This window comes from Cervus elaphus, chromosome 7 (assembly GCF_910594005.1).
Source record: "Cervus elaphus chromosome 7, mCerEla1.1, whole genome shotgun sequence".
Lineage (NCBI taxonomy): Eukaryota > Metazoa > Chordata > Mammalia > Artiodactyla > Cervidae > Cervus > Cervus elaphus.
In genome coordinates this window covers 8,730,103-8,753,780 of record NC_057821.1, presented here as the reverse complement: position 1 = coordinate 8,753,780, position 23,678 = coordinate 8,730,103, and the positions used below count along the sequence as shown (strand labels likewise).

At 62.0% G+C, this 23,678-nt stretch overlaps 1 protein-coding gene across 13 annotated transcripts in view; it reads left to right on the top strand.

Annotated features, from left to right (window-relative positions):
• Nucleotides 1-19,743, top strand: part of COL11A2 (collagen type XI alpha 2 chain) — a 30,131-nt gene extending 10,388 nt beyond the window's left edge. For all 13 annotated transcript variants that reach the window (XM_043907109.1, XM_043907108.1, XM_043907110.1 and 10 more), the window contains 58 exons: nucleotides 1,300-1,359; nucleotides 1,459-1,500; nucleotides 1,729-1,791; nucleotides 2,101-2,175; nucleotides 2,628-2,714; nucleotides 2,985-3,041; nucleotides 3,204-3,257; nucleotides 3,344-3,397; nucleotides 3,502-3,555; nucleotides 3,714-3,767; nucleotides 3,976-4,029; nucleotides 4,149-4,193; nucleotides 4,306-4,359; nucleotides 4,726-4,770; nucleotides 4,964-5,017; nucleotides 5,212-5,256; nucleotides 5,357-5,410; nucleotides 5,649-5,693; nucleotides 5,911-5,964; nucleotides 6,089-6,133; nucleotides 6,247-6,300; nucleotides 6,635-6,742; nucleotides 7,721-7,774; nucleotides 8,070-8,123; nucleotides 8,210-8,254; nucleotides 8,342-8,395; nucleotides 8,517-8,561; nucleotides 8,691-8,744; nucleotides 8,840-8,893; nucleotides 9,102-9,155; nucleotides 9,555-9,662; nucleotides 9,808-9,897; nucleotides 10,073-10,126; nucleotides 10,336-10,443; nucleotides 10,559-10,666; nucleotides 10,803-10,856; nucleotides 10,958-11,011; nucleotides 11,154-11,261; nucleotides 11,455-11,508; nucleotides 11,697-11,750; nucleotides 11,938-11,991; nucleotides 12,243-12,296; nucleotides 12,613-12,720; nucleotides 13,091-13,144; nucleotides 13,323-13,376; nucleotides 13,471-13,524; nucleotides 14,268-14,321; nucleotides 14,565-14,672; nucleotides 14,764-14,817; nucleotides 14,947-15,000; nucleotides 15,225-15,332; nucleotides 15,693-15,746; nucleotides 16,049-16,084; nucleotides 16,272-16,325; nucleotides 16,414-16,681; nucleotides 17,764-17,876; nucleotides 18,163-18,369; nucleotides 19,062-19,743. In XM_043907109.1, the coding sequence (XP_043763044.1) occupies nucleotides 1,300-1,359; nucleotides 1,459-1,500; nucleotides 1,729-1,791; nucleotides 2,101-2,175; nucleotides 2,628-2,714; nucleotides 2,985-3,041; nucleotides 3,204-3,257; nucleotides 3,344-3,397; nucleotides 3,502-3,555; nucleotides 3,714-3,767; nucleotides 3,976-4,029; nucleotides 4,149-4,193; nucleotides 4,306-4,359; nucleotides 4,726-4,770; nucleotides 4,964-5,017; nucleotides 5,212-5,256; nucleotides 5,357-5,410; nucleotides 5,649-5,693; nucleotides 5,911-5,964; nucleotides 6,089-6,133; nucleotides 6,247-6,300; nucleotides 6,635-6,742; nucleotides 7,721-7,774; nucleotides 8,070-8,123; nucleotides 8,210-8,254; nucleotides 8,342-8,395; nucleotides 8,517-8,561; nucleotides 8,691-8,744; nucleotides 8,840-8,893; nucleotides 9,102-9,155; nucleotides 9,555-9,662; nucleotides 9,808-9,897; nucleotides 10,073-10,126; nucleotides 10,336-10,443; nucleotides 10,559-10,666; nucleotides 10,803-10,856; nucleotides 10,958-11,011; nucleotides 11,154-11,261; nucleotides 11,455-11,508; nucleotides 11,697-11,750; nucleotides 11,938-11,991; nucleotides 12,243-12,296; nucleotides 12,613-12,720; nucleotides 13,091-13,144; nucleotides 13,323-13,376; nucleotides 13,471-13,524; nucleotides 14,268-14,321; nucleotides 14,565-14,672; nucleotides 14,764-14,817; nucleotides 14,947-15,000; nucleotides 15,225-15,332; nucleotides 15,693-15,746; nucleotides 16,049-16,084; nucleotides 16,272-16,325; nucleotides 16,414-16,681; nucleotides 17,764-17,876; nucleotides 18,163-18,369; nucleotides 19,062-19,202 (4,092 nt within the window). In that variant the 3' untranslated portion in view covers nucleotides 19,203-19,743. The remainder of the gene's footprint in view (nucleotides 1-1,299; nucleotides 1,360-1,458; nucleotides 1,501-1,728; nucleotides 1,792-2,100; nucleotides 2,176-2,627; nucleotides 2,715-2,984; nucleotides 3,042-3,203; nucleotides 3,258-3,343; nucleotides 3,398-3,501; nucleotides 3,556-3,713; nucleotides 3,768-3,975; nucleotides 4,030-4,148; nucleotides 4,194-4,305; nucleotides 4,360-4,725; nucleotides 4,771-4,963; nucleotides 5,018-5,211; nucleotides 5,257-5,356; nucleotides 5,411-5,648; nucleotides 5,694-5,910; nucleotides 5,965-6,088; nucleotides 6,134-6,246; nucleotides 6,301-6,634; nucleotides 6,743-7,720; nucleotides 7,775-8,069; nucleotides 8,124-8,209; nucleotides 8,255-8,341; nucleotides 8,396-8,516; nucleotides 8,562-8,690; nucleotides 8,745-8,839; nucleotides 8,894-9,101; nucleotides 9,156-9,554; nucleotides 9,663-9,807; nucleotides 9,898-10,072; nucleotides 10,127-10,335; nucleotides 10,444-10,558; nucleotides 10,667-10,802; nucleotides 10,857-10,957; nucleotides 11,012-11,153; nucleotides 11,262-11,454; nucleotides 11,509-11,696; nucleotides 11,751-11,937; nucleotides 11,992-12,242; nucleotides 12,297-12,612; nucleotides 12,721-13,090; nucleotides 13,145-13,322; nucleotides 13,377-13,470; nucleotides 13,525-14,267; nucleotides 14,322-14,564; nucleotides 14,673-14,763; nucleotides 14,818-14,946; nucleotides 15,001-15,224; nucleotides 15,333-15,692; nucleotides 15,747-16,048; nucleotides 16,085-16,271; nucleotides 16,326-16,413; nucleotides 16,682-17,763; nucleotides 17,877-18,162; nucleotides 18,370-19,061) is intronic.
• Nucleotides 19,744-23,678: the final 3,935 nt, after the last annotated feature.

The following is a 23,678-nucleotide window of genomic DNA, read 5'->3' as shown; positions in this document are numbered from 1 at the left end:
CTGCTTCCTGTCTGTCCCACCACTTCCTGTTTATCTGGTTCATTTTCTAACCATCTTGGCCATGTTTGATTTTTCTTGGCCCTGGTATCATTCTTGCTTCCAAGAGTTTGTCCCTTTGTTCTGTCTCCCTTAATTGTGTCCTGTGTTTTCAGCCACTCCCTGTCAGCGGGATATTTCCTGTACTCACTTCATCTTTTGCCTGCCTTGCAGTCAGAGCTGTCTCCTCCACCCTGCTGCCTCATTCCAACATCCCTGCTCTAATATTGCCACCCTTGACCCTCTGCTGCCTTTCCCTTATGCCAGAATTTTAGGATTGATCTGGGATATGGGAGAGTTTGGAAAATGATCTTTATTGTTCAGTCAGGATGGAGGTAGAGGGGGACATTTTGAAGATCTTTGTTGAGAGAGTTGGGGGACGTGGTGACTAAATATCCCCCATTCTCCCTGTCCCTATCTTGGTTAAGGCCTCAGAGTTGGGGGTGGGCATTTGACTGGAAGTGTGGAAGAGAGGCTACTGGTAGGCTTGAAGTTTAAATGAGGGTTAGAGGAAGGGTGTAGCTTCCATGCTGGGAGCAGCGCTGGAAGGAGCTGAGGGGTTCCGTGCCGGGGCTTGAGGAACTGAGCCCAGGTTGTATTTTTTCAAAATCCAGTTATAAGCTCCAAGTTTGAGGTATCCGTGGGGACTGCTCTCCAAATCCACTTAGAGTATGAATGTCTAATCTCTGGGGAGTTTTAAACTTGTGAACCCCTTGAAACTCCAAGTAAAATTCTGTGCATAAGGGCATACCCCTTTTCTTTTCTGGAGAAAGACACTAGATTACGTCAGATTCTTATATGGATGCATGACCTCCCTTAAACCCAAGAAAAAAAATCTATCCGAAATCTTAGAATCTTACTTGGCGAGTTGGGTTAAAGGTGAGGAAGTTGATGGTTTCTTAAGGTCCTAAGGAAGTGTGGAGGATAAGATGCAGTCATCCAGGAGAGGGTCTGGGAAGATTGGGGGTCTGGTGTCCCAGGAATGGTCTGGGGACCTTCCTGAGAGTGGTTCTTAGGGAGATGGGGAGGGTGTGTTTGCTGAGGTGGGGCAGGGAATTGGGGGGTGGGGAAGCCCAAGATCTCCCTTGGCAGACCTGGGTGGTCTGTGAAGAGGGAGTCTTGGAGGAGGACCAGGGAGTTCGTGGGGTCAGGTCAGGGAGGTCTCCAGGGGCCCTGCGACTGCCAGGGGCCCTGCGACTGCGAGCCCCACAAGCCTCGGCTGCTCACAGGCCCCACTGGGGGTTACATGTGTGTCTCCCTCAGGCTGCCCGTGGACCCCGGGGGCTGAAGGGAGAGAAGGGGGAGCCTGCGGTGCTGGAACCCGTAAGTCGCTCTGGTCACTGAGCAGAGGGCTGTGGGAAGGAGGGAAGGAGGCGGGGTGCTAGCCCTGTAGCCTCTGACTTTGAACCTTCGTCTCTGCAGGGCATGCTAGTGGAGGGGCCCCCTGGTCCAGAAGGCCCTGCGGTGAGTTCTAGCTGTGACCCCCCAGTCTCCATTCTTTATGCAGAAATGCTTCCTACCTACCGACCTGTGCCTTCCCAGCATTGGCTGAGGCCTCCTTCTTAACTGGGAGCAACTGTCCAATCAGAGCTTTCCAGATCCCCAGATTTCTTCTGCGGAGCCTGCCCCCAACCATATACCCCTCTTCCATCTGACCGCCCACATCTGACCCCCTTTTCTTGTGTTCTTCAGGGATTCCCTGGTCCCCCTGGTATCCAAGGCAACCCAGGCCCAGTTGGAGACCCAGGCGAGAGGGTATGAGAGCATCCTGTGGAGGAGGGGAGGGCTGCAAAGGAGCCACTGGTATCCAGGGTACCACTCTCGGTGATTTCTCATCAGCCGGTTGATTACTGGCGGAGGGGCTGCTGTGCCCTCAGCACCCAGAGAAGAAGGCGGCGTGTGGTTGGAGAGGGGAGCAGTCATGTCCCACTGTCATTTTTCTCCATGATATGTTTCTCCATGGGGTGTGGGGAGATCTAGCGAAGTCTGCATCTGTTCCATTGAGGAGGGTTTCAAGATGATGCCAGGGCCCTAACAACATGCTGTCACTCCATCTTTCTCCAGGGCCCCCCGGGCCGAGCAGGGCTCCCTGGATCAGACGGTGCCCCTGGCCCTCCTGGAACATCCCTCATGCTCCCCGTGAGTGGTCTTCTGGGCTTTGTGGAACGGGCTGAGGGGAGGTCAGGGAACTGTGTCACCAAGAACCAGACAGGGAGGCAAGCCTAGAGGAGTCTCTCAGGACGATCCACCCAAAGAACGAGATCATCGGGGAGGAGGGTTTAAGGCCTTGTTGATGACCTAGACGCAAACATGGGGCATCTAGAATCGGGCAGAAAATCCTAGATTTCAGGGAATCTAGAACTCAAAGAATCTTTGGGGAGGAAGAGGCTGAGAGTGAGGGAGGGAGATAGGAGCTGAGTTTCTGAAAACCTCTGAGTGATGACCCGGAGCCTGGGGGAGACACTGGAGAAGGGCTTAGGGTATCTGGAACCTGGGAGATGGGGTCCGCGTGCTGGACGATGCCTCTGGTTTTGGGAGTCTCGTGGATTTCCTGGAAGAATCTAGACTTTCTTCTTCTCCTTGCCCCGCAGTTCCGGTTCGGCAGTGGTGGGGGTGACAAGGGCCCCGTGGTGGCGGCCCAGGAGGCCCAGGCCCAGGCGATTCTGCAGCAGGCGCGGGTGAGTAGGGCTGGGGGGCTTGGGGGGAGGTGGGAGGGGTGTGGTGGGGGGGTGGGGGGAGGAAGGCACTAGGAGGGGTAGGAAAGGTAGGTCAGCGTGAGTGTAGGACAGAGAGAGGTCTGGGTTGGTTTGGGGGCTGACAGGGAGGGTGAGGACGATCAGGGCAGTGGAATGAAGGTCAGGGAAGAAGGGTGAATCTGGGAGGTGACCCGGGGTCTGGGGTGCTCCTGCTGCCTGTGCTCAGCTCTGCCGTCTGCTCTGCCCCCCTAGATGGCCCTCCGAGGACCCCCTGGCCCCATGGGATACACAGGCCGCCCTGGCCCCCTGGTGAGTGCGTGGGGTGTTGTGATAGGGGATCCTTTGTCCACGTGTGGGGGTATGGACAGTCCTGGAAAAGGACCAAGTTGAGAGATATTTTGCTTCACTGGGGGAGGGCACTGAGGCCACCGATGGGTGTGTCCTTCAGCAAGCCCCCCTCTCTCCTCACAGGGACAACCCGGGAGCCCTGGCATGAAAGGAGAGTCTGGAGACCTGGGCCCTCAGGTGACAGCCTCCCCCGACCTGGTCCCAGCTCAGTGCCCCGCCCCCAACCCGTGCCCACTAACCCTGCCCCTGCCTCTCCCTCCTAGGGCCCCAGAGGACCTCAGGGCCTCATGGGCCCTCCTGGCAAGGCGGGGCGAAGGGTGAGTGACGGGGGTAGGATGGGAGGGGGTGGGGGATGGAGACAGGGTGTAGGGGGTGGAGGGCTGGGCCCCTGCTTGCTCTGACACCTCCCCTGCACCCCCAGGGCCGAGCGGGTGCTGATGGAGCCCGAGGGATGCCTGGGGAACCTGGAGTGAAGGTAACAGGCCTGGGCCCCTCTCTGATGCCCACCTGGAACTCCTGAGCTCATCTGTTTCCTGGGGATAGCCGAGGGTCCCCACAAAGCAGCCCCACCCAACTCAGGACATGATGGGAAAGGGACTGGCGCCTCACCTGGGTTGGCCCTCTCCTCCTTAGGGTGACCGAGGATTTGATGGCCTCCCAGGGCTGCCTGGGGAGAAGGGACACAGAGTGAGTATGGGGGAATGTGGGGTCTTGTGATGGGGGGTAGATCTTCATGGAGGGGAGGGGAGGGGAGGGAGGGATCGTGAGGCCAGGGAAGGAGGCTGACGGTCTCAGCAGGAGTTGAGAGAAGGAACTTCCTTGGACCCTGAAGACGGTCTGTGTCTGTCTGTGTTGGGGGATCTGTACCCCTCTTACCTGGTGGCCCATTTTTCAGGGTGATACTGGTGCCCAGGGCCTTCCTGGGCCCCCTGGTGAGGATGGAGAGAGGGTAAGTATTGCAGCTGGTAGGGCGGGCAGGGTGGGGGCTGGGGATAGGGGGGTTCCGGGGTGGGGGCTGGGGGTGGGGGTGGTCCAGAAGGCGAGGCTGCTTCACGTGTCCTCTTCCAGGGAGACGACGGAGAGATCGGGCCTCGGGGGCTGCCGGGGGAGTCGGTGAGTGTTGGGGGGACAGGGAGTGTGGCTCCGATGCCAGAGGAGGGGCGTGGGCATGAAAGGGACGCGCTCTCACCCACACGGGTCCCGTCTTCCCCTCACCTGAATGCAGGGACCTCGAGGTCTCCTTGGCCCCAAAGGCCCTCCTGGGATTCCTGGACCCCCGGTGAGTGACCATCCCTGACTCTGACCCCGCCCTCTCCACCTTCCCTGAATGCCTCCCTCCTTCCCCCCGCTGCCCCCACTGCCCCTTTAGCCTGCATCCACAGGTGCCCACGCAGGGCCATATCCTGAAGTGCATCAAACACTTTGGGCATAGTAAAAAAAATTTTAAAAAGTCCTCAAGAGAAACAGAACAAAGCCCCACAAACCCACAGACTGAGCCCCACGCCCTGTGGATCTGGGCGGCTGTGTTTGCTTAGTTTCGGGATGAACTGGAGGGTGGCCCACCGCGCCCCTGCCCGTCCATGGGGATGGCTGGGCTTCAGAAGCCACAGGTCCCTCCCGGGCTCACGCCCCTCTCATGTTTCAGGGGGTCCGAGGCATGGATGGTCCCCACGGTCCCAAAGGCAGCTTGGTAAGTGATGGGCGTGGAGGCCCCACCTGACCCTCCGCCCCTGCGTCTCTGCCGAGGTCCTCGTCCCTTTGCCCCTTTGCCCCCTCCGGCTCCCGGTTCTCGCCCCCGCGTCTGTCCCTGCTGGGACTCATCTCCCCTGCTTGTTTGTTCCGTCACCATTTCCTTCTGACCCCGGCCTGGCCGCTGTTTCTAGGGACCCCAGGGAGAACCAGGACCTCCCGGGCAGCAGGGCACCCCCGGGACCCAGGTGAGTGGTCCTGTCTGCCCCCCCAGACTGAGGGGCTCCCCCTGGGCTCTCACAGTGGGTCAGACCCTGCGTGGGGACTGGAAATGAAGGGTCTCAAGTCTTTGCTGCTTGTGTTGTGAACTGGGGCTGCTGGCTGGGGGAGAAAGCAGGGCCCACCCCTGGGGGCCCCTGTGACGTCTGTCTCTGGTATCTAGGGTCTCCCTGGGCCCCAGGGTGCCATCGGCCCTCATGGAGAGAAGGTAAGTGACTAAGGGATCTGAGGACGGTGGGTGTGCTGAGGTGGGTTGCAGGGAGCCCCCAAATGTCTGGCTGGGACTGAGTGTCCTCATCTCCCTGCAGGGTCCTCGAGGGAAACCAGGGCTGCCTGGCATGCCTGGCTCAGATGGACCCCCGGTGAGTGCCCCCACCTCTTCATACAAATCCCCCTTGACCCTCCACCCCAGGGAGTGACTTGCAGGCAACTCGGTGAGTCTCCTTGCGGAGTGTCCCTTGTCCTGGGAGGTCACTGGTGATGCCGACAATGGTCAGCCAGCTTCATTAGGTCCCGGGGGCATTTGGGTCCAAGAAGTGTAGAGAGGGATGCAGGAAGTGACAGGGACCGGTGGTCACGCTCTCCTTCCCCTACCCCCAGGGTCACCCGGGCAAGGAAGGCCCCCCCGGAACCAAAGGAAACCAGGTGAGCTCTTCCACGGCCCTTGCATCCCCTGGAGGGGTCTCCACCCAGACCTGGGCGTCCAAGTCCTTGGGATCTCCTCGTGTCTTCACGTGGCTGTCACAGTCCACCCCCTGCAACCCCCTCCAGACTGCAATTGGTCACTTCCCTTTCTCCCACCCTGGGGCGCGCTCAGTGACCCCCTGAGACCCTTTATCGACACTTCTCTGTCCTCTTCCAGGGGCCATCCGGACCTCAGGGTCCTCTGGGGTACCCAGGACCTCGGGGCATCAAGGTGAGAGACCAGCTGGCTGGCAGAGGAAGGCGGAGGTCGGGGCGGCCAGCCGGGCCCCGGAGCTTGGTCCTGCCAGCCCTGCTGCCCCTCCTGACTGCTCCGTCTGTCCCCCCTCCAATTCCAGGGTGTGGATGGAATTCGGGGTCTGAAGGGTCACAAGGGTGAAAAGGTGAGCAGTGTGTCTCAACCCAGCTCCCCCCCACCTTCCGCCCGCTCTCTTGCCCGCCTCAGCCCACCCCTCCTGCCATCATCCATGATGTCCTCTCGCCCCATATTTCTCAGGGCGAGGATGGCTTTCCTGGCTTCAAAGGTGACATGGGTGTGAAAGGCGACAGGGTGAGTAGAGACCTCCTCATTGCCCCCCAGCTCCAAGCGCTGGTGACCCTCCCCTTTGAGCCCCCAAGTTACCAGTCTCCCCTCGACACCCCCGGACGGCCCGTCGCCAGGCTCCCTCAAGGATCTGACCTCCCTTTAGAGCCCGATTCAAGCAGGACCCAGCCCCATGCTCTGGGACCCACCGGCTGGCCAGTCACCGCCCTCTTCCTGCCCCTCGGGGCTCCTCATCTTGCAGGAAATCCGGGGACCCCCACCAGTCTCACCGGGGCCTCATCTTGGGGCTCAGCCCCCACCCCCAGTCCCAATCTCTCACCTCTCTAACCCTCTCCCCTAGGGCGAGGTCGGAGTCCCCGGTTCCAGGGGCGAGGATGGCCCTGAGGGGCCGAAGGGGCGCACTGGACCCACGGGGGACCCTGGGCCCCCAGGGCTCATGGGCGAGAAGGTGACGGGGGAGAGGGGGTCATGTCTACGCGCTCTAGGACATGGAGGGGGTGAGGCCTGGGGTGCTGGGGTCAGAGCGGGTGCAGGGATGCCAGTGGCTGAAGTCGGAAAGTCAGTCAAAGACGACCGTGCATTAATTATGCTCCTCTCTGCGTCTGGCATCCGCTAGACACTGACGGGTTGAGAAGGGCTACTAAGAAGCCTAGGAAAGTCCCCATCATAAAGAGTTCACAACATATTCGTGGGGACACGCAGAGAGGCTGTCACAGGGTTCCTGGGGGTGCCAGGCAGAGGGAAAGTGTGTGCAGACTCACAGCAGCAGGTACTCTGAGAAAGAGCTGGAGAGGCGGTGAGCTCTGACATCTTCACAGTTAATGATCACCTGGCTAACCTGTCCTGCCAGCCCCGTGCGGTGGCCACTGCTCCGGTCCTGAAGCACCAGGAGGGTTGGGGGCTTGTTCGTCACACAGCCAGTGCGGGGTAGAACCAGGGTTGGAGCCCCAGGAGTCAGGCGGCCGGATCCCTGCTCCCCATATCCACTCCTTGGCCAGACAGGTTCTGAGGCCTCAGGGGTCAGGGCATGGGGGGTGGGAGATGGGGGCTGCAGAGCTGAGCCTGGGGCAAGGCCGGGCAGGGGGTGCAAGAGGGCTGGTCTTGGAGGAGCGGTCATGTGTGCTGGGGAGGGGGGAGCAGGGGTGCCAGGCAGGCAGGGGATCCCAACGCTTGCAGCATGGGAACTGCAGACTTTAAGATACAGGGGAGGCAAGACTCCAGCCCTGGAGTTCGGGGAAAATCCACTCTCGGGAAGGAGAGATTACAAAAGCTAGGCAGCCTGGGGTGGGGTTGGGGGTGGTGGGTGAGGGTGGCGGGGGTCGGGGGTGGGGGACGTGCTAGATGCTTGCTCTTTGGGGCTGGGTCTCCAGGATGGAGTGGGATCCGTGGCCCCACTTGCTCCTGATGGCCCTCTGTCTGTCCACAGGGCAAGCTGGGTGTTCCTGGTCTGCCTGGCTACCCCGGACGCCAGGGCCCCAAGGTGATTCGATGCCCCACTGTGGCCCCCTTCCTTTTCCCTTCCTGGACCTCTAATTGCAGGAAGCACGGACAGACAGAGCAGTGGGGGGACCCTAGACAGAATTTAGTCCACGCCCATTCTACAGATGGGGAAACAGAGGCCCAGCAAGCACCAGGGCTTGTCTAAGGCCTCCAAGTTTTTGGCAGAGCCCAGGTCTCCCACCCCCTGCCTCCATCACCTCTCCTGACCCCTTGGCCTTTCCCCAGCCCACCCTTTTCTCAACTTCTCAGTTTTTCCCCTTTTCCGTCCTCACCAGGGGTCCCTGGGATTTCCGGGTTTTCCTGGAGCCAGTGGAGAGAAGGGAGCCCGGGTAAGCTGGGGAAGGGGGGCTGTGGGGGGAGGGGCAGCTCTGGGGGGCTCAGGGCTGATGCACTGTCTTCACTTTGCTCCCACCAGGGCCTGTCAGGAAAATCAGGGCCTCGGGGAGAGCGTGGCCCCACGGTGAGTGCAGCGGAAGAGGTGTGCGGCTCGGGAGCCCAAGGGGGTACTTTGGGGGTCTTTCTGACAACTCTCCTATCCTCTCTCTAGGGTCCGCGTGGTCAGCGGGGACCTCGAGGCGCCACCGGGAAGTCTGGAGCCAAGGTTGGTGGTCTCAGCCGGGCTCCATCTCCCCTCTGCCCTGGGGCCCAGCTGCGCCCCCTCCACTGACCTCGGGGTTGGCCAGAAGTCAACCTCTCTTCCTCTCTGACCATCTCCCCCACAGGGAACCTCAGGTGGAGACGGCCCCCATGGGCCTCCCGGAGAGAGGGTGAGTGTGGTCGAGTCCCCTGCGCGCCGGTGCTGTCCAGGGGTCAGTGGCGCCGGCTCCCTCTCAGCGGAGCGGGTCCTCTGCCCAGCCCGCTCCCCGTTCTCCTGACTCAACCAGCTCCGTCTCTAGGGTCTCCCTGGGCCTCAGGGCCCCAACGGATTTCCTGGCCCCAAAGGACCCCCGGTAAGCTGCCCTCTGACGTGCCTTGGCTCTGACTGTCCCTCCTCCTCACCCCCCTGCCCAGTCTAGAGCTCACCTGACCTCTGAACCCCTTCCAGGGCCCCCCCGGAAAGGACGGGCTGCCGGGACACCCAGGCCAGAGAGGAGAAGTGGTGAGTGGCGCCCCGGCGCCCGCAGACCCCCCCTCCCTCCCGTCCTGTCTGGAAGACCCCCAAGGAAGGGTCTCCTGGTGGAGTGGCCCCCGTCCCAATTCAGCTCAGACCGCAGCCAAGGACTCGGTGGTGACCCGGGAGCCTGGGGTCCGTGCCGTGTCCACGCCAGACTGCGTGTTCCGACCAGCCTCTCTTCTTTCTCTCTCAGGGCTTCCAAGGGAAGACCGGCCCCCCTGGCCCCCCAGGAGTGGTGGGACCCCAGGTATGCTTGCCCTCCACCCCCGCAGAGACAAAGCATCCCGGACCCTGGGGGTTGGAAGCTCTGCCTCTCTTCTCCCTTCTCCTGATCCCGGGGCCCTGGCCCTCCTTTGCCTGCAGGGCCCCTGGGACCGGGGTGCATGGTGGGGGCTGGGTTTGGAGCAGGGATCCCAGATTTCCATTTGTTCCCTGGACCATTCTCCTCTTCTTGCGTCCTGGAGCAGAGGAAGGTCCCCGACAGGGACACCGACTGGTGTGGTTACTCCACACCGGGGAAGGGAGACCAGCATGGAGGCCCAGGAGAGCCGCGGGGCAGGCAGGAAGGGGTCCTGGGGGGTACTGCGAGGTGAGCAGAGTGAGATGGGCGGGGGCGCTGAGACTGGGGTCTGTCTGCCTTTCCCAGGGAGCCGCCGGGGAAACCGGGCCCATGGGGGAGCGAGGTCACCCAGGCCCGCCCGGCCCCCCTGGAGAGCAGGGACTGACCGGAACAGCTGGGAAAGAAGGCACGAAGGTCAGCAGAGGGCCCGGGAGGGGGCACCCGGGAGAACGGGGTTCGGGTGCCTAAGGGGACAGCCTGTTGGGGATCTGACGGGGCAGAGGTCTCTCTGTCCAACTTGGGAGCCCGGCAGTGGTTCATCAGCTTCGTTTCCTTTTAGGGTGACCCCGGACCCCCTGGGGCCCCAGGGAAGGATGGTCCCGCTGGTCTGAGGGGCTTTCCGGGAGAGAGAGGCCTCCCTGGCACTGCTGTGAGTGTGACCCTGACCCCGATGCCCGTCACGAGGCCCCACACTTCCTGGTACCCCAGCGTCACCCCATGCCCACGGCCCAGCCCTCATCCTCCCCGCGTGTCTCCTGAGCTCCGGGCCTGTGAGGTTCTCCTCTTCCATCTCACATCTGTTGTCCCCAATCTCTGGCTCACAGGGCGGGCCTGGTTTGAAGGGGAATGAAGGGCCGGCTGGTCCCCCTGGCCCTGCGGTGAGTCTGGGGCCCCTGGGGGCGGTGGGAGGAGGGGTGCGGGGCAGCATCGGGATTTGGGTGTGGCTGCAGGACCCAGCAGAGGGAGGCTGGGGTCAGCATGAGGCCTCCAATGCTGGGCCTTTCTCCTGGAACCTTGGCCGGGTGTGCTCTGGTGTCAGGGGCTGTGGTCTCCCCTTTAGAGGGTCTGACGCTCACTCCTGTCGCAGGGATCCCCTGGTGAGCGAGGTTCGGCAGGATCCGGGGGACCCATTGGCCCCCCAGGGCGCCCGGGACCGCAGGGTCCGCCTGGAGCAGCGGGAGAGAAAGGTGTCCCGGTGAGTGCGGGGTCCCTGGGAGGCGCTGCAGAGGGGTCTGGGAGCGGCTGGGTCCCCAGGGGTCCCCAGGGTGACAGCGTCTGTGGGTCATGACTCCTGCCTTCCTCTCCCACAGGGCGAGAAGGGCCCCATCGGTCCGACCGGCCGTGATGGGGTGCAGGGTCCCGTGGGGCTTCCTGGCCCCGCCGGGCCCCCAGGCGTGGCAGGAGAGGATGGAGACAAGGTGAGGGAACCCCTGGACTCAGCTTCCTGCGGATGAACTTGCTGGTCTGGGGGTGGCCCCCAAGCCCGGTGGCTCCTTCTGCCCTCCTGCCCTCTGCTTCCTCTAACGTCCCCCCACCCCCCCCGCCTTTCCCCAGGGCGAGGTGGGAGACCCTGGACAGAAGGGCGCCAAAGGCAACAAAGGGGAGCACGTGAGTGTTCACTCCTCTGACCTCTCACCTCTGCCCTTTAACCTCAGCCCTTCCTGGCCCCGCCCTTGTCTTGGTGTCTCTGACTCTTGTTTCTCCCCCAGGGCCCCCCTGGGCCCCCCGGACCCATCGGGCCTGTGGGGCAGCCTGGCGCTGCGGTGAGTGCCCGGTGCCCCGATTCTGCCCTCGGAGTTGGGGGTGGTGGGGGGTCTGGGCCTGCTGCCTGGTTCTGTGCTGGACTGGAAAACCCCGGACCCAAGACCATCTCTGAGTCCTCGTCCCTGCCCTCCCCAACCTCAGGGGGCAGATGGGGAGCCTGGAGCTCGGGGTCCCCAGGGACACTTCGGAGCCAAAGGTGACGAAGGAACAAGAGGATTCAATGGACCCCCGGGACCCATTGGTCTGCAGGTGAGCTGGGGAGAGGAGGCAGGGGCTGAGAGGTGGGGGTCACAGCGGGGCTGGTGTCTGCCCCAGACCCTCGCCAGCCCCTGCTCAGGACGGAGGATTGGGGGGTGGGGGGCGGGATCTGGGGGAGGGGACGGGAGAGGGCTTGCTCCAGGGGGTTTGGTCACCTGGGTCTGCGTTGTGTACACCTGCGCAGGGTCTGCCAGGCCCCTCAGGGGAGAAGGGAGAAACAGGAGACGTGGGCCCGATGGTGAGTGCGACCCCCTTGACGGGGTGGACCCCTCCTGACTCCTGCCTCACCTGCTAGTCCCCCCTGCTCATCCAGCGCCCACCCCACCCTGGCCCGACTGCCTCCCTCCCCACCCGCTCCCCTGGCCCCCCGCCGCTCCGGGCATCCTAGGCTCACCTTCCCTCACCTCCCTGCCTGTCTCTCTCCAGGGACCACCTGGCCCCCCAGGACCTCGAGGCCCAGCTGGACCCAATGGAGCAGATGTGAGTCCTCCGGCCCCCATGTGGCCAATGCGCTGCCTCCCTTCCCCTAGATTGTAATCTCTGATCTCATCTCAGACGCAGGCCCCTGGGAAGGCCTCCCGCCGGCTCACGGTGTTGACCTCAGGCCATCCTCCAGGCTCTGAGCCCACGGGGCACCCCCTCCCCTTTACTTCTGGTTTTCTTTCAGGGTCCACAAGGCCCCCCAGGAGGTGTTGGGAACTTGGGTCCCCCTGGAGAGAAGGTACTGGGAAAGGGTACATGGATGATCTTGGGGGGTGAGTTTCTGCCAGGTTCAGTGGGGCCTCAAAAGAGAGTGATGGGGGCGGAGGACCCCGCTGGTCCTGTGGTTGGAGTCAGCGCTTTCACTGCTGTGGCCTGTGCTCAGGCATCCGAGGAACTGTGCAGTGTGACCCCCAAAAAAGAGAGAGGCTGGGAATATCAGGATTTTGGGGGGCAGGGGAATGAAGGTTGTTGACCCCCATCTCCTTGCAGGGGGAGCCAGGAGAGTCAGGATCTCCGGGAGTCCAGGGCGAGCCAGGGGTCAAGGTGAGTGGTTGCTCTGAGGCCTTGCTCCCCAAGCCCCTCCACCCCCTCATTCCCACCCCCACCTTTACTGTGACCTCCTGGAGCTGGAGCACTCCCAGCCGTTCTCAGGGGGGCCTGGTCCCTGGATCCGAGTGGGCTCTGCCCCCTTTCCTTGAAAGGAAGAGGGGGACTCCCCCCATGGGCTTGACTTCCGTGGGCACCCTGATGTCCGTGGCGGGGGGGCCAGGGGGAGGCTGAAGGCGTCTTGGAAGCGGGGGCTGCATCCTTGATCGTCAAGACTCCTTTGGGACCATCTGTAACCTCTGCCATCCTTCAGGGTCCACGTGGGGAGCGCGGGGAGAAAGGAGAGACCGGGCAGGCGGGAGAGGCAGGACCACCAGGGCCTAAGGGCCCCGCCGGCGACGACGGTCCCAAAGGGAACCCCGTGAGTTTGGGCCAGGGGCTTGGAGGAGGGCCTCCTCCTGTGCATGGAGGAGGGCGATATGTGTGTGAGGATCTTGGAGCTGGGGAGCAAGAGTGTGGGGGACTTGGGGCAGGGATGGGGTCTCCTGGGAGGGATTATGGAGTTTAGGATCCAGAGAGAAAGTGAGAGAAACTTAATAACCTGAAAGTCTTGGAGGGCAGGCAGTGCACGAGGTGGGGAGAAGGGCTACTGGAGGCCCTCTTCCTAGGGCGGTGCGGGTGGGCACTGCCCGGAGAGAGGGAGAGTGTCCTATGCCCATGGGGGTCTGTGCTGGCGCTGCGCGGGCTTAGGGGGAGCTGTGACCCTGACTCCTGGATTCCCTCCGGATCAGGGTCCTGTTGGTTTTCCTGGTGACCCTGGCCCTCCTGGAGAAGTTGGCCCTCGGGTGAGTCTTACCCAGGGAGGGTGGGTGAAGAGGGTGGTCTGCTCAGGAGGCACTCTGCATGGCGGGTGGGGGTGGGAACTGGGGGTGTGGGGAGCAGACGAAGAATGGGAGGATCGGCGGGTTTGGGGGTGAGGCCAGCCAGGCCTGGGCCCCCTCTGACCGTGCTGCATCTCTGCAGGGCCAGGATGGCGCCAAGGGTGACCGTGGAGAGGATGGGGAGCCAGGACAGCCTGTGAGTGCCCGTGACCCCCCACCCGCAGGCCCAGTCCCCTCTGCTGTGCCCATACCTGAGGGCTCCCTCCCCACCACTCTCCCTCCCTCCACAGGGGTCCCCCGGTCCCACGGGGGAGAATGGACCTCCTGGACCGCTTGGAAAGAGGGTAAGCGAGGTGGACCTTGCGGGCAGTCCTGGGGGAGGCTGGATGGCCGCTGGGGCAATGGGGGGCAGGATGGGGAGAGGCCTGGTATCCCGGCCATCCTTGGGGGAGGTGTGTGTGTGTGATCATGTGTGTCTGCGAGCGTGCTATGCAGATTTGGGTATCTTTGCTCCTTTGGGTATCTTTGATCTTGCCAGGGGTGGCGGTGTGTGTACCAACCAATCAGAATAGACGTGGGGGGAGATTCCCTCGTGGTCCAGTGGTTGTGGCTCTTTGATCCCACTGCGGGGGGCAGTGGGCACAAGTTTGAGCCTTGGTCTGGGGGCTAGGAGGAAAAGGGCTGGTGGGGCATGAACCCTTTGTCTACTGGTGGTATGTGGGCAAGAGGCTCTTCACCTAATGCACAGGACTTCTCAGTACTTCGACAGCCAGTACCATTGTAGCAGCTCTCACATCTGTGAGTCAGCTTCTGTGGTTGTGTCTGTGTTTGCACACGTGTGTGTGTGTGTATCAGGAGGACAGCTTGGTTGAGGGAGATGAGTCAGCCTCTGTGATTGTGTGTATGTGTGTGCATGCAGGTGTGTGTGTGTATCAGGACAGCTTGGCTGAGGGAGATGAGTCAGCCTCTGTGATTGTGTGTGTGTGCGTGCAGGGGTGTGTGTGTGTGTGTGCACCAGGAGGACGCTCGGGGGCGGGAGGTGAGCCTGGCTGCTCACAGCCACCTGCACCGCCCCCTCCACCTGCAGGGACCTGCGGGCACGCCTGGTCCTGAAGGGCGCCAAGGAGAGAAGGGCGCCAAGGTGGGGAGAGCCCCCCAGATGCTGGGATGCCCCTTGCACTGCCCACCCCCCCAGTCCTCACCCTCTGGCCCCCAGATGCCGCCCCCACACCTCCTCCTCTAGGCGGGGTTCCCTGTCCTCCTCCCTACCCCAGGGGTCGCGGGGGCTCGACCCCTCCCCTCTGTCTCAGCCCATCCACCTTGGATCCGCGGCCCCCACCACGCCGTCCTCTGCCTTTCGGGACACTTCTTTGGTGTGTTTCAGGGGGATCCTGGCCCTGTGGGCGCCCCAGGGAAGACAGGCCCTGTGGGTCCTGCAGGCCCAGCAGGAAAGCCTGGTCCTGATGGCCTGAGAGGTCTCCCTGGCTCAGTGGTAAGTCGTGATGCAGAGGTTCAGCCAGGCTGGGAGGGGTGTGGTGTGGGGGACATGTCTCCTGATCCCTGCGGTCCCCTCAAATCTGCAGGGTCAGCAAGGCCGTCCCGGGGCCACAGGCCAGGCCGGACCTCCAGGCCCTGTGGTGAGTGACTGTGGATGGGGTGCGGTGGGGTGGGGTGGGGCCCCCCAGGCAGCGGGCATCCAGCCTCGGAGGAAGTTGGAGAGGTGGTCCCACCTCCCGCAGGAGAGACTGACTTCTGTCTCCCCACAGGGACCCCCAGGGCTGCCTGGCCTCCGGGGCGATGTTGGGGCCAAGGGAGAGAAGGTGAGCAACCACGCGCGGCCAGGAGTCTCAGCCTCCTTGCTGAAGCCTCCGGGGACCCGATGTTCTCAGGGAGCCCTCCTCAGTCGGAGCTGTGGCCGCCCTGGGCTTCCCGCAGCCCCGCCTGAGTCCCTCCTGCCCTCTGGGCTCCCACCCCTGTGGTCCTCCTTCTCCCCATCCACGGGTCTCTTCTGCAGGTCCCCCTCACCACCTGTCCGCTTTTCCAGGGTCACCCAGGTCTCATCGGACTCATCGGCCCCCCTGGGGAGCAGGGGGAGAAGGGTGATCGTGGGCTTCCTGGTCCTCAGGGCTCTACCGGGCAAAAGGGAGAGACGGTGAGTGCAGTGCGTGGTGCTGTGAGGGCTGGGCAGATGGGGGGTGGGGACTCAGGGGGCGTGCTGCGGCGGGCAGGGGTGGACACAGTGCTGCGGGCTGGGGTGTGGATGCAGTGTGGGGGGCGGGGTGGATGCAGTACAGAGGGTGGGGGGTGGACGCAGTGTTATGGGTGGGGTGGGGATGGACGCAGTGCTGCGGGCCGGGGTGGGGGGTGGACGCAGTGCAGGGGGCGGGGTGGACGCAGTACGGGGGGTGGGGAGTGGACGCAGTACTGTGGGTGGGGTGGGGGTGGACACAGTGTGGGGGTGGGTGGTGGGGAGGGGAGGAGGACGCAGTTGAACCAGGCCCCCCCTTCCTAGGGCATCCCGGGAGCATCTGGCCCCATTGGTCCTGGAGGGGCCCCGGGCCTCCCTGTGAGTATCCCATCTGTTCTTCCCCTCAATCCTCTAAACCCCGCGGCCCCTATAATCCCCCCCTGGTTTCCACGGCAACCGCCAGCCTAACACGCAGAGGCCCCCATGTCCCCCATATGTTCCTGCACCTGCAGAGTTTCCAACCTGTCCTTCCAGCGCCTCCTGGGTGTCCCCCTATCTCCCCCGCCTGCCTCTCCTGGGTGGCCCCAGGGTCCTGTGGACTCGTGACCTCGCCTCTGCAGTTCTCCACATCCCGACCTTCCCCTGTGGTGACCGCCTCTTTCTTGTTCCTCATTTCACAGGGACCTGCTGGCCCCAAAGGAGCCAAAGGAGCCACAGTGAGTGACCCCCAGCAGCTGTGACCGCCCCCCCGGCACACACACAGCTGAACTTGACACTGTCTCTCCAGGACAAACATCCCACCCATCCCCTCATCCCCAGCCCTTGACTGAGTTCACTCTCTGTAACCTTAATTGCATACTTGACCTCCTGACCCCTCCATGACCTCATTGCCTCCTTTGGCAGGGCCCGGCCGGACCTAAGGGAGAGAAGGGCGTCCAGGGTCCTCCAGGACACCCGGTGAGTCACGAGGCAGGGCCTGTGTTGGCCCCCCTCTGTCTGGGTGTTTCTCTGGGTCTCCCTCATCCTGACCTCGTTTCTCCCCCAGGGCCCCCCGGGCGAAGTGATCCAGCCCCTGCCCATCCAGATGCCCAAGAAGACGCGGCGCTCGGTGGACGGAAGCCGCCTGATGCAGGAAGATGAAGCTGTGCCGACTGGGGGCGCCCCGGGCAGTCCTGGGGGGCTGGAGGAGATCTTTGGCTCCCTGGACTCCCTGCGGGAGGAAATCGAGCAAATGAGGCGGCCCACGGGGACCCAGGACAGCCCTGCTCGCACCTGCCAGGACCTGAAGCTCTGCCACCCGGAGCTACCCGACGGTCAGTGCCAGCCTCGGGAGCGCAACTTGTGAACCACAGCGCCGATGTGAACAAGCAGGATGGATGTCGGGGAGGCCTGGGGAAGCTGTCGGGGTGGGGATGAGGTGGGGGGGGCGGCGCTTGGGGGCGGCAGCTCTTATCAACGAGGTCAGAAGCATTTCAATATTTAGCAGCTGGTGTGATGGCTCAGTGGGTAAAGAATCTACCTGCAAGGCAGGAGCTACGGGAGACACAGGTTTGATCCCTGGGTCAGGAAGATCCCCTGGAGGAGGAAATGGCAGCCCAGTCCAGTATTCTTGCCTGAAAAATCCCACGGACAGCGGAGCCTGGCGGGCTGCAGTCCCAACGAAGGGAAAGAGTAGGACAGGACTGAGTGACCGATCACGGACACGCAAAATAGCTCAACAGTCGTTGGCTGCTGTTAGAAGGGGTTTTTAAAGAGCGTCTCAGGTGGTAGTGATAAAGAATCTGCCTGCCAATTCAGGAGACACAGCAGATGCAGGTTCAATCCCATGTAGTAGGAAATACTGGCAAGAATACGCCAGTATTCTTGCCTGGAAAATTTCACAGACAGAGGAACCTGGCAGGCTACAGTCCACGGGGTCACCAAGAGTCAGACACGACTGAGCGCACACGTTCACGCGCTCGCGCGCGCACACACACACTCACACACACACACACACACACACACGGTCCTCCCAGGGTCATGAGCTCACTGTCTGCCCGGTGTCTACAGGAATGGATAAACACACCCATGGACAACATGCTGGCATTTACACACACGGACACGTGTGCAAGCCTGTAACCACAAATTGTGCCAGTGTGAGGGTGTCAGCGCTCCTACTGACTCCAATCGCCAGCCTGGGGGTGCTGCGGGGAGGGGTGGCAGGGGCAGGAAGGGGCATAAAGTGATGAGGGAGAGTGAAGTGGGGTGGGCTATGCTCTGTGGGTGGAACAGAGGCCTGGGGGACAGGGCAGGTGGGGGCAGCTGGTGGAAGCCATCGGCGGGGAATGTGTGGGGCAGAGAGCCTCTTGGGTACAAGGCCCAGGCGCCCTGATCACCGCCCCACCTCGCTTGACAGGAGAGTACTGGGTCGACCCCAACCAGGGCTGTGCTCGGGATGCCTTCCGGGTTTTCTGCAACTTTACGGCTGGAGGGGAAACCTGTGTGACGCCCAGGGACGATGTCACGCAGGTGAGAGCTGGCCCCTGGCCGCCCTGACCCTGTGGAGTCCCCCTCCGGGCCGAGAGGCTCCCGGGTTTCTGATGTCCCCTGGCCTTTGACCCCGTGGAGCCTGTGGACACTTCTCTTCTCTTCCTTCTTGCCAGTCTCCTCCCGCTATCTTCGTCTCCTGCCCCGACCACCTGTAGCAAAAGTTTGCCCCCCTGCCCCTCTTTTCTCCCCCGGGCCTTCCCCATCCACTTGGCTCCCGTGACCCTGGTCCCGGCCCTGCCTGTGACCGCAGCCCCCTCTCCCCCAGTTCTCCTACGTGGACTCCGAGGGCGCCCCAGTGGGCGTGGTGCAGCTCACCTTCCTGCGGCTGCTCAGCGTCTCAGCCCGCCAGAACATCTCCTACCCCTGCTCTGGGGAGGCCCAGGACAGCCCCCTGAAGCTCCGGGGGGCCAACGAGGATGAGCTGAGCCCGGAGACCAGCCCCTACGTCAAGGAGATCCGGGACGGCTGCCAGGTGGGCACCAGGGAGAGCTGGGTGGGGGTGGGCCCCGGACTCAGGCTGCAGGAGGCGGTGGGAAGACCCCCGGGGCAGGGGCCCTGGGCTGAGCAGGAGGAAGCCTGCTTCCAGTGTCGGGAAGGGCAGGAGGCTGGGTGGCGGAGGACAGGTTCACTCAAAGCGCATCGTGCAGGCTCGTAAGTGTATTTACATAGGTTCCCCTTTGCACGCACAGTCTGTAAACACTGCCCGCTCCCCAGGGCATGTACATGTCCAACCTGTACATGCGTCTCCAGAGTTGCCTGGAGAGGGTCACACAGGTACACACGCGTGCGGAATCATGTTGGCTGTCATCACACACAGCCGCAGACACAGGTACACACACCCCTGTGGAGTCACACAGGTTCACACAACCACTACAGACGGATAATCTCAAAGACAAGCCCATAGCTGCTCAGACTGGCTCAAGTGTGCACGCACATGTGTGGACACACACAACCAACTTTCCCAGCTTTCCCAGTCCTGACTCTCTGGAAGAAACTTTGGAAAGGAAATTGAGCACAGTCTGAACGTGTGACGCAGATGAGGGGATCAGTGTCTCATGGTGCTCGAAGGAGCGGGGTGCCGCGGCCGGTGGTTGGGTGGCCCAAGGCTCCCGCGTGCCTTTCCCACGCTCGCTCCTCTCACTCATGTCTCTCCCCCTCCGCAAGACCCAGCAAGGCCGGACGGTGCTGGAGGTTCGCACGCCTGTGCTGGAGCAGCTGCCGGTGCTGGACGCCTCCTTCTCGGACCTGGGGGCCCCTCCGAGGCGGGGCGGGGTGCTGCTGGGGCCTGTCTGCTTCATGGGCTAGGACCTCCTCCTCCGTCTGACCCTGCCCGCCAACGCCAGGCCCACCTGGAATCCCACAGCGTCGGCTCTGTGCCACCTCGCAGGAGGGCTTCTCACCCTCCAGGGGCCTTGGGCCAGGGCCCTGAGAGCCCCCCATCAGGGGTAAAGCAGGAGAGGAGCACCCCAGGCCTCGCGGCCCTCCCCCTGGAGCCTGTGCCCTGCTCGACAGCCGAGACCCTTATTTAAACTTTACCTCCCAGTCACCCCAAACACGTGGAAGAGAAGAGAAAGGACACTGTGTATTTTGTATTTAAAAGTAATTATATTAATTATTTAAAGCGGGGGGGAAAACAAAATGACAAAAAAGATAAAGAGAGAAATGCCAACAAATATTCAGCGGACTTTGGAGACGGGGCTCTCCAGGGGCGGCCCCAGCACCCTCCTCCTTGCCTCAGGGCTTTCCTCAGTGACTGTGGGGGGCTGGGGGCCGACACCCGCCTCCCTCACACCCACCCGCAGCACCCACTGTGAACGCTGGAATACACGGCCTCCTTTGTCTCAGGGCTCTGCCTCTCTCTGCCCAGGTGGGGCTCGCTCATCTCTACCGACTGGGTGTTTGGCTCCCTGACCTGCCTGCCTGCTGTCTTTCACTCGGTCTGGGGTCTTGCAGGAACGCCTGTTACTTGGGGACCAGGCTACTCCCCCAGGGGAGACGTGGAATAGTGAGGGGTGTGTGCAGGGCCAGTGGTCAGCAGACGGTTTTAAGATTGAGATTCTTCCACATTAGTTGGGAAACGATGGTGGCCCTGAGTCCCCTGAGTATCCCACCGACATCCTGGCCACCCACCATCCTTGCCCTGGGTGCCCCCCACTCTCCCTGATCCTTCAGTTATCGTGCGATCTGGATGGAAGACACTCCCAGGACCTTGTCCAGCACTATGACCTGCGTCCACTCTGACTGGTGGTTAAAAAATGTGATTGTCTCCTCCTGGGGTGTATGTGCCTGGTGCTTGCGTTATTTCAATCCTCACCCCGAGCCTCACCCCACCACGCCCCTTACTCCTAGCTGAGCTGTTACCAGAAATTGATGGCTTAATCCGTTTCTTGGAGGACTTGGCCCGTTGAGGTGTGAGGGTGCAGAGAGAATTCATAACAGACTCCCAGCAACATCAGGTGGGGGCCCAGGGTTCTGTGCGACCCTGGCTCCGGAGCGGTTCAGGGTGGGGGCGCGCTGACCCTCCCTGGTTTCACCTGACACCCCTTCCGGACCTTTAGGGCCCGGGAGGCTGGAAGGGGCCTTAGATGCCTAGTCTGAGCTCCTTGTGAATGAGGAGACCGAGGCTGACTTTCACGACGGCGTTTACTGCCCCTGCTTTGGTGCAGGCTTGCCTGTCCTGTCATTAATAGCCAGGGCTGCGGCCCGGCCTCCCCAGGCTCCTGGGTATCAGCGCCCACGTTCCTCCAGGCTTCCTTCCGCGGCAAGACGCACAGGGCTCCTCCGACCCCGGGTTGCCCCCCAGCACCGCCCCCCTCCCCGGGACTTGTTCAGCAGCTCCGAGCCTTCCGGGCCAGGTGTCCCCTCTGCTCAGGGCTGGCCGCACTGCCGGGCATCCCTGGCGGCTCCCGCGCTGCGCATCCCGCCTCCCTCTCCGTCTGGGCAGGAGACGAAGGCTTCTTCCGGGGCCTCCGGGTCGCGAGGCCGCTGTCCTCGCGGGATGCCCGGCTGCGGGCTCGGGAGGGGCACGAGTGTAGGACCGTGTGCACGTGTGTGCGCGTCCTGGCTTCCGGTCCGCAGACCACGGGGAGCGGGCGGGAGAGGGGCCGTTTTGCACCCCCGACCCGCGGTCCCGGAGGCAGCGCCCCCGCCCCTCCTCCCGGGGGATCCCCGACGGCGCCGCCTGGACCGCGTCCCCGTCCCCGAGGACACAGCCCCGATCCCTGAATCCCTGCAGGCCGGAGTTGACTCGGCTTCAGCCCCAGGGCGGCCCCATGCGGAAGCCCGGCCTCGCCGCGGCGGCGGGCGCAGTGAAGACCCCTTTCGGCGCGGGCGCCCGGGAGGCGCGCGTCTCTGCTTCTGCTGCCCCCTGGTGCCCGCGCCCAGGGCGCCCCCGGCTAACGCGCAAGCGCAGCGATTCCGAGCCCCGAAACGTCCCTGACCGCCGCCCCTCCGGAGTCAGCAGCTGAGCCCTCACTCCCACAGCCTAGGGGCGGAAGCCCTTGAACGTCGTCTGTTTGGGGTCAGGCGATGGATGTGGTTTCTGGGATCACCCACGCTCTCGTCTCCATCTCAACGGCTTCAGACACCCTTCTCCCCCCGCCCTCCCGCACCCCAGGCTTCCGCTGAAGAGATCAGACCCAAGTAGACACTCCGCGCGCTGCCCGCCCGCACCCACTCCCAGCCAAGCCGGGGCCAGAGCCGAGGTTTCTCCAGAGCTTTCTCTGCAGCTTGAGCCAAACCGCAGAGGTCGCCCTCGGAGCACCAAGGGGAGTGTCCCCAAAGGTCACTTTTGGTCAGATGCTCTGAGCTCAGAGGGCTTTTCTCCGAGGAAACAAAGCCATGCATTTACTCCAATAACATTTATACACGGCGGTTAGGTCCCCAGGCCAATCCACAAAAGCCTATTTAACTAGTATGCCAAGCAACCCCATATAACAGTTTTATGAGCGATTCTGAGCCAACTGCAGGCGAGGACGCCAGGACCACAGCCCTCTGCTTGCGGTGGGGCTTCTCCTGCCCCTGCAGCGAGCTGGGGCCTGGCTCTAAGGAAGGATGAGGGGAGTTCAAGGGCAGGGCTCCGAGGTGGAAGTTTCGGGGTGGGGCTGGGCGTGGGTGGGGCAAGTGTCCCGGCATCTGGACATGTGGGTGCTGGCAGCACCTCCAGTGACTTGTGGGCAGTGGAGGCTTCTAGATGGGGCGGGGAGGAGATATATAGAGGGAAACAGAAACCTGGGGAGTGAGTTTGGGTTTGGTTGAGTCAGAACCAAATTCTTGTAGGAGGGCCTGGGTTCTGAAATGTCTTGGCTGCCTCTCAAAAGGGTTTAACTTGAACCTAATAAGGAAGAGGGAGTCACTGATGGCATTTGGAACACTACGTGCTTTGATGGAGTTGTCTGCCCGCAACTCCCCTCATCCCCCAGGTTGGAGGAGTGTGTGAGGGTTCCAGACACAGGCACACAGCCAACAACAGGTTGGCAGGCTTAGGAGGAGGGCACTTGGAATAGGGAAGTCAGTAAGACTATAGCATGAATGCTGGGGATGGGTCCTGTAGACTGCCACACTTTGTTTGGACTGTTTCTTAGCCTTAAGCTGATATTTGTGGCATCTGTGAAAGTGAAAGTCGCTCAGTCGTGTCCGACTCTGTGACCCGATGGACTATATGGTTCATGGAATTCTCCAGGCAAGAATACTGGAGTGGGCAGCTTTCCCCTCCTCCAGAGGATCTTCCCAACCCAGGGATCGAACCCAGATCTCCCACATTGCAGGCAGATTCTTTACTACCAGCTTATCCACAGGGAAGCCCAAGAATACTGGAATGGGTAGCCTATCCCTTCTCCAGGGGATCTTCCTGACCCAGGAATTGAACTGGGGTCTCCTGCATTGCAGGCGGATTCTTTACCAACTGAGCTACCAGGGGCTTATGGTCAAAAAACAATCTGTAAATTTTGGACCACTTAGATAACTGTACTTGGGAGCACTGCATATCCCAGAAGGCTGTGGGCTCCATATCTCTGCTTCTGCTTGGTCAAAAAGTCAGTGAGATATGGCATCACTGGGTGAATTTTTTTGGCTAAAGTATAGCACATGTTTTGGCCATAGCTGCTGTGCTGTTGTTAATATCGCTGCCAAACATGACATTAGGTGAAAAAGGAAAGCTGCATTAGCGCTTCCCTGGTGGTCCGGGGGTTCAGAATCCGCCTTCCCGTGCAAGGAACACCAGTTCGATCTCTGGCCCAGGCAGACCCCACATGCTGTGGAGCAACTCAGCCCGTGCGCCGCAAATACTGAGCCCCCGTGCTGCGACTCCTGAAGCCCTGCGCCAAGAGCTGGTGCTCCGCATCGAGAAGCCCCCACAACGAGAAGCCTCTGCACCGCAACTGGACAGCAGCCCCGCTCGCTGCAACAAGAGGAAGCCCGTGGGCAGCAACAAAGACCCGCCACAGCCAAAACAAACAACTGAATGAAAGGAAAGCTGCCTTAGACATGCCTGACACCACTTAGCGGTAGAAATAACCGGTTCCACCTGTTGTGGCTTTGAAGATTGGTTTTATGGCCTTTGCAAGTGCTTTGAACATACTAAGTCTTCTATCTGGCAGGTGAGGATGCAACATGGAATGCTGGATGGTCTTATTGATTTATTAGCACAAAGAAATCTGCACCGGGTCCTCTCTGAAATCCTTTGAGATGGCACAAAACTCAACAGATGCCCACAGACCCTCACAGCAGCATCTGAGAGTCACTCTCCATCCTGTCAGCTGCAGTTTCAGAGCTCACAGACCC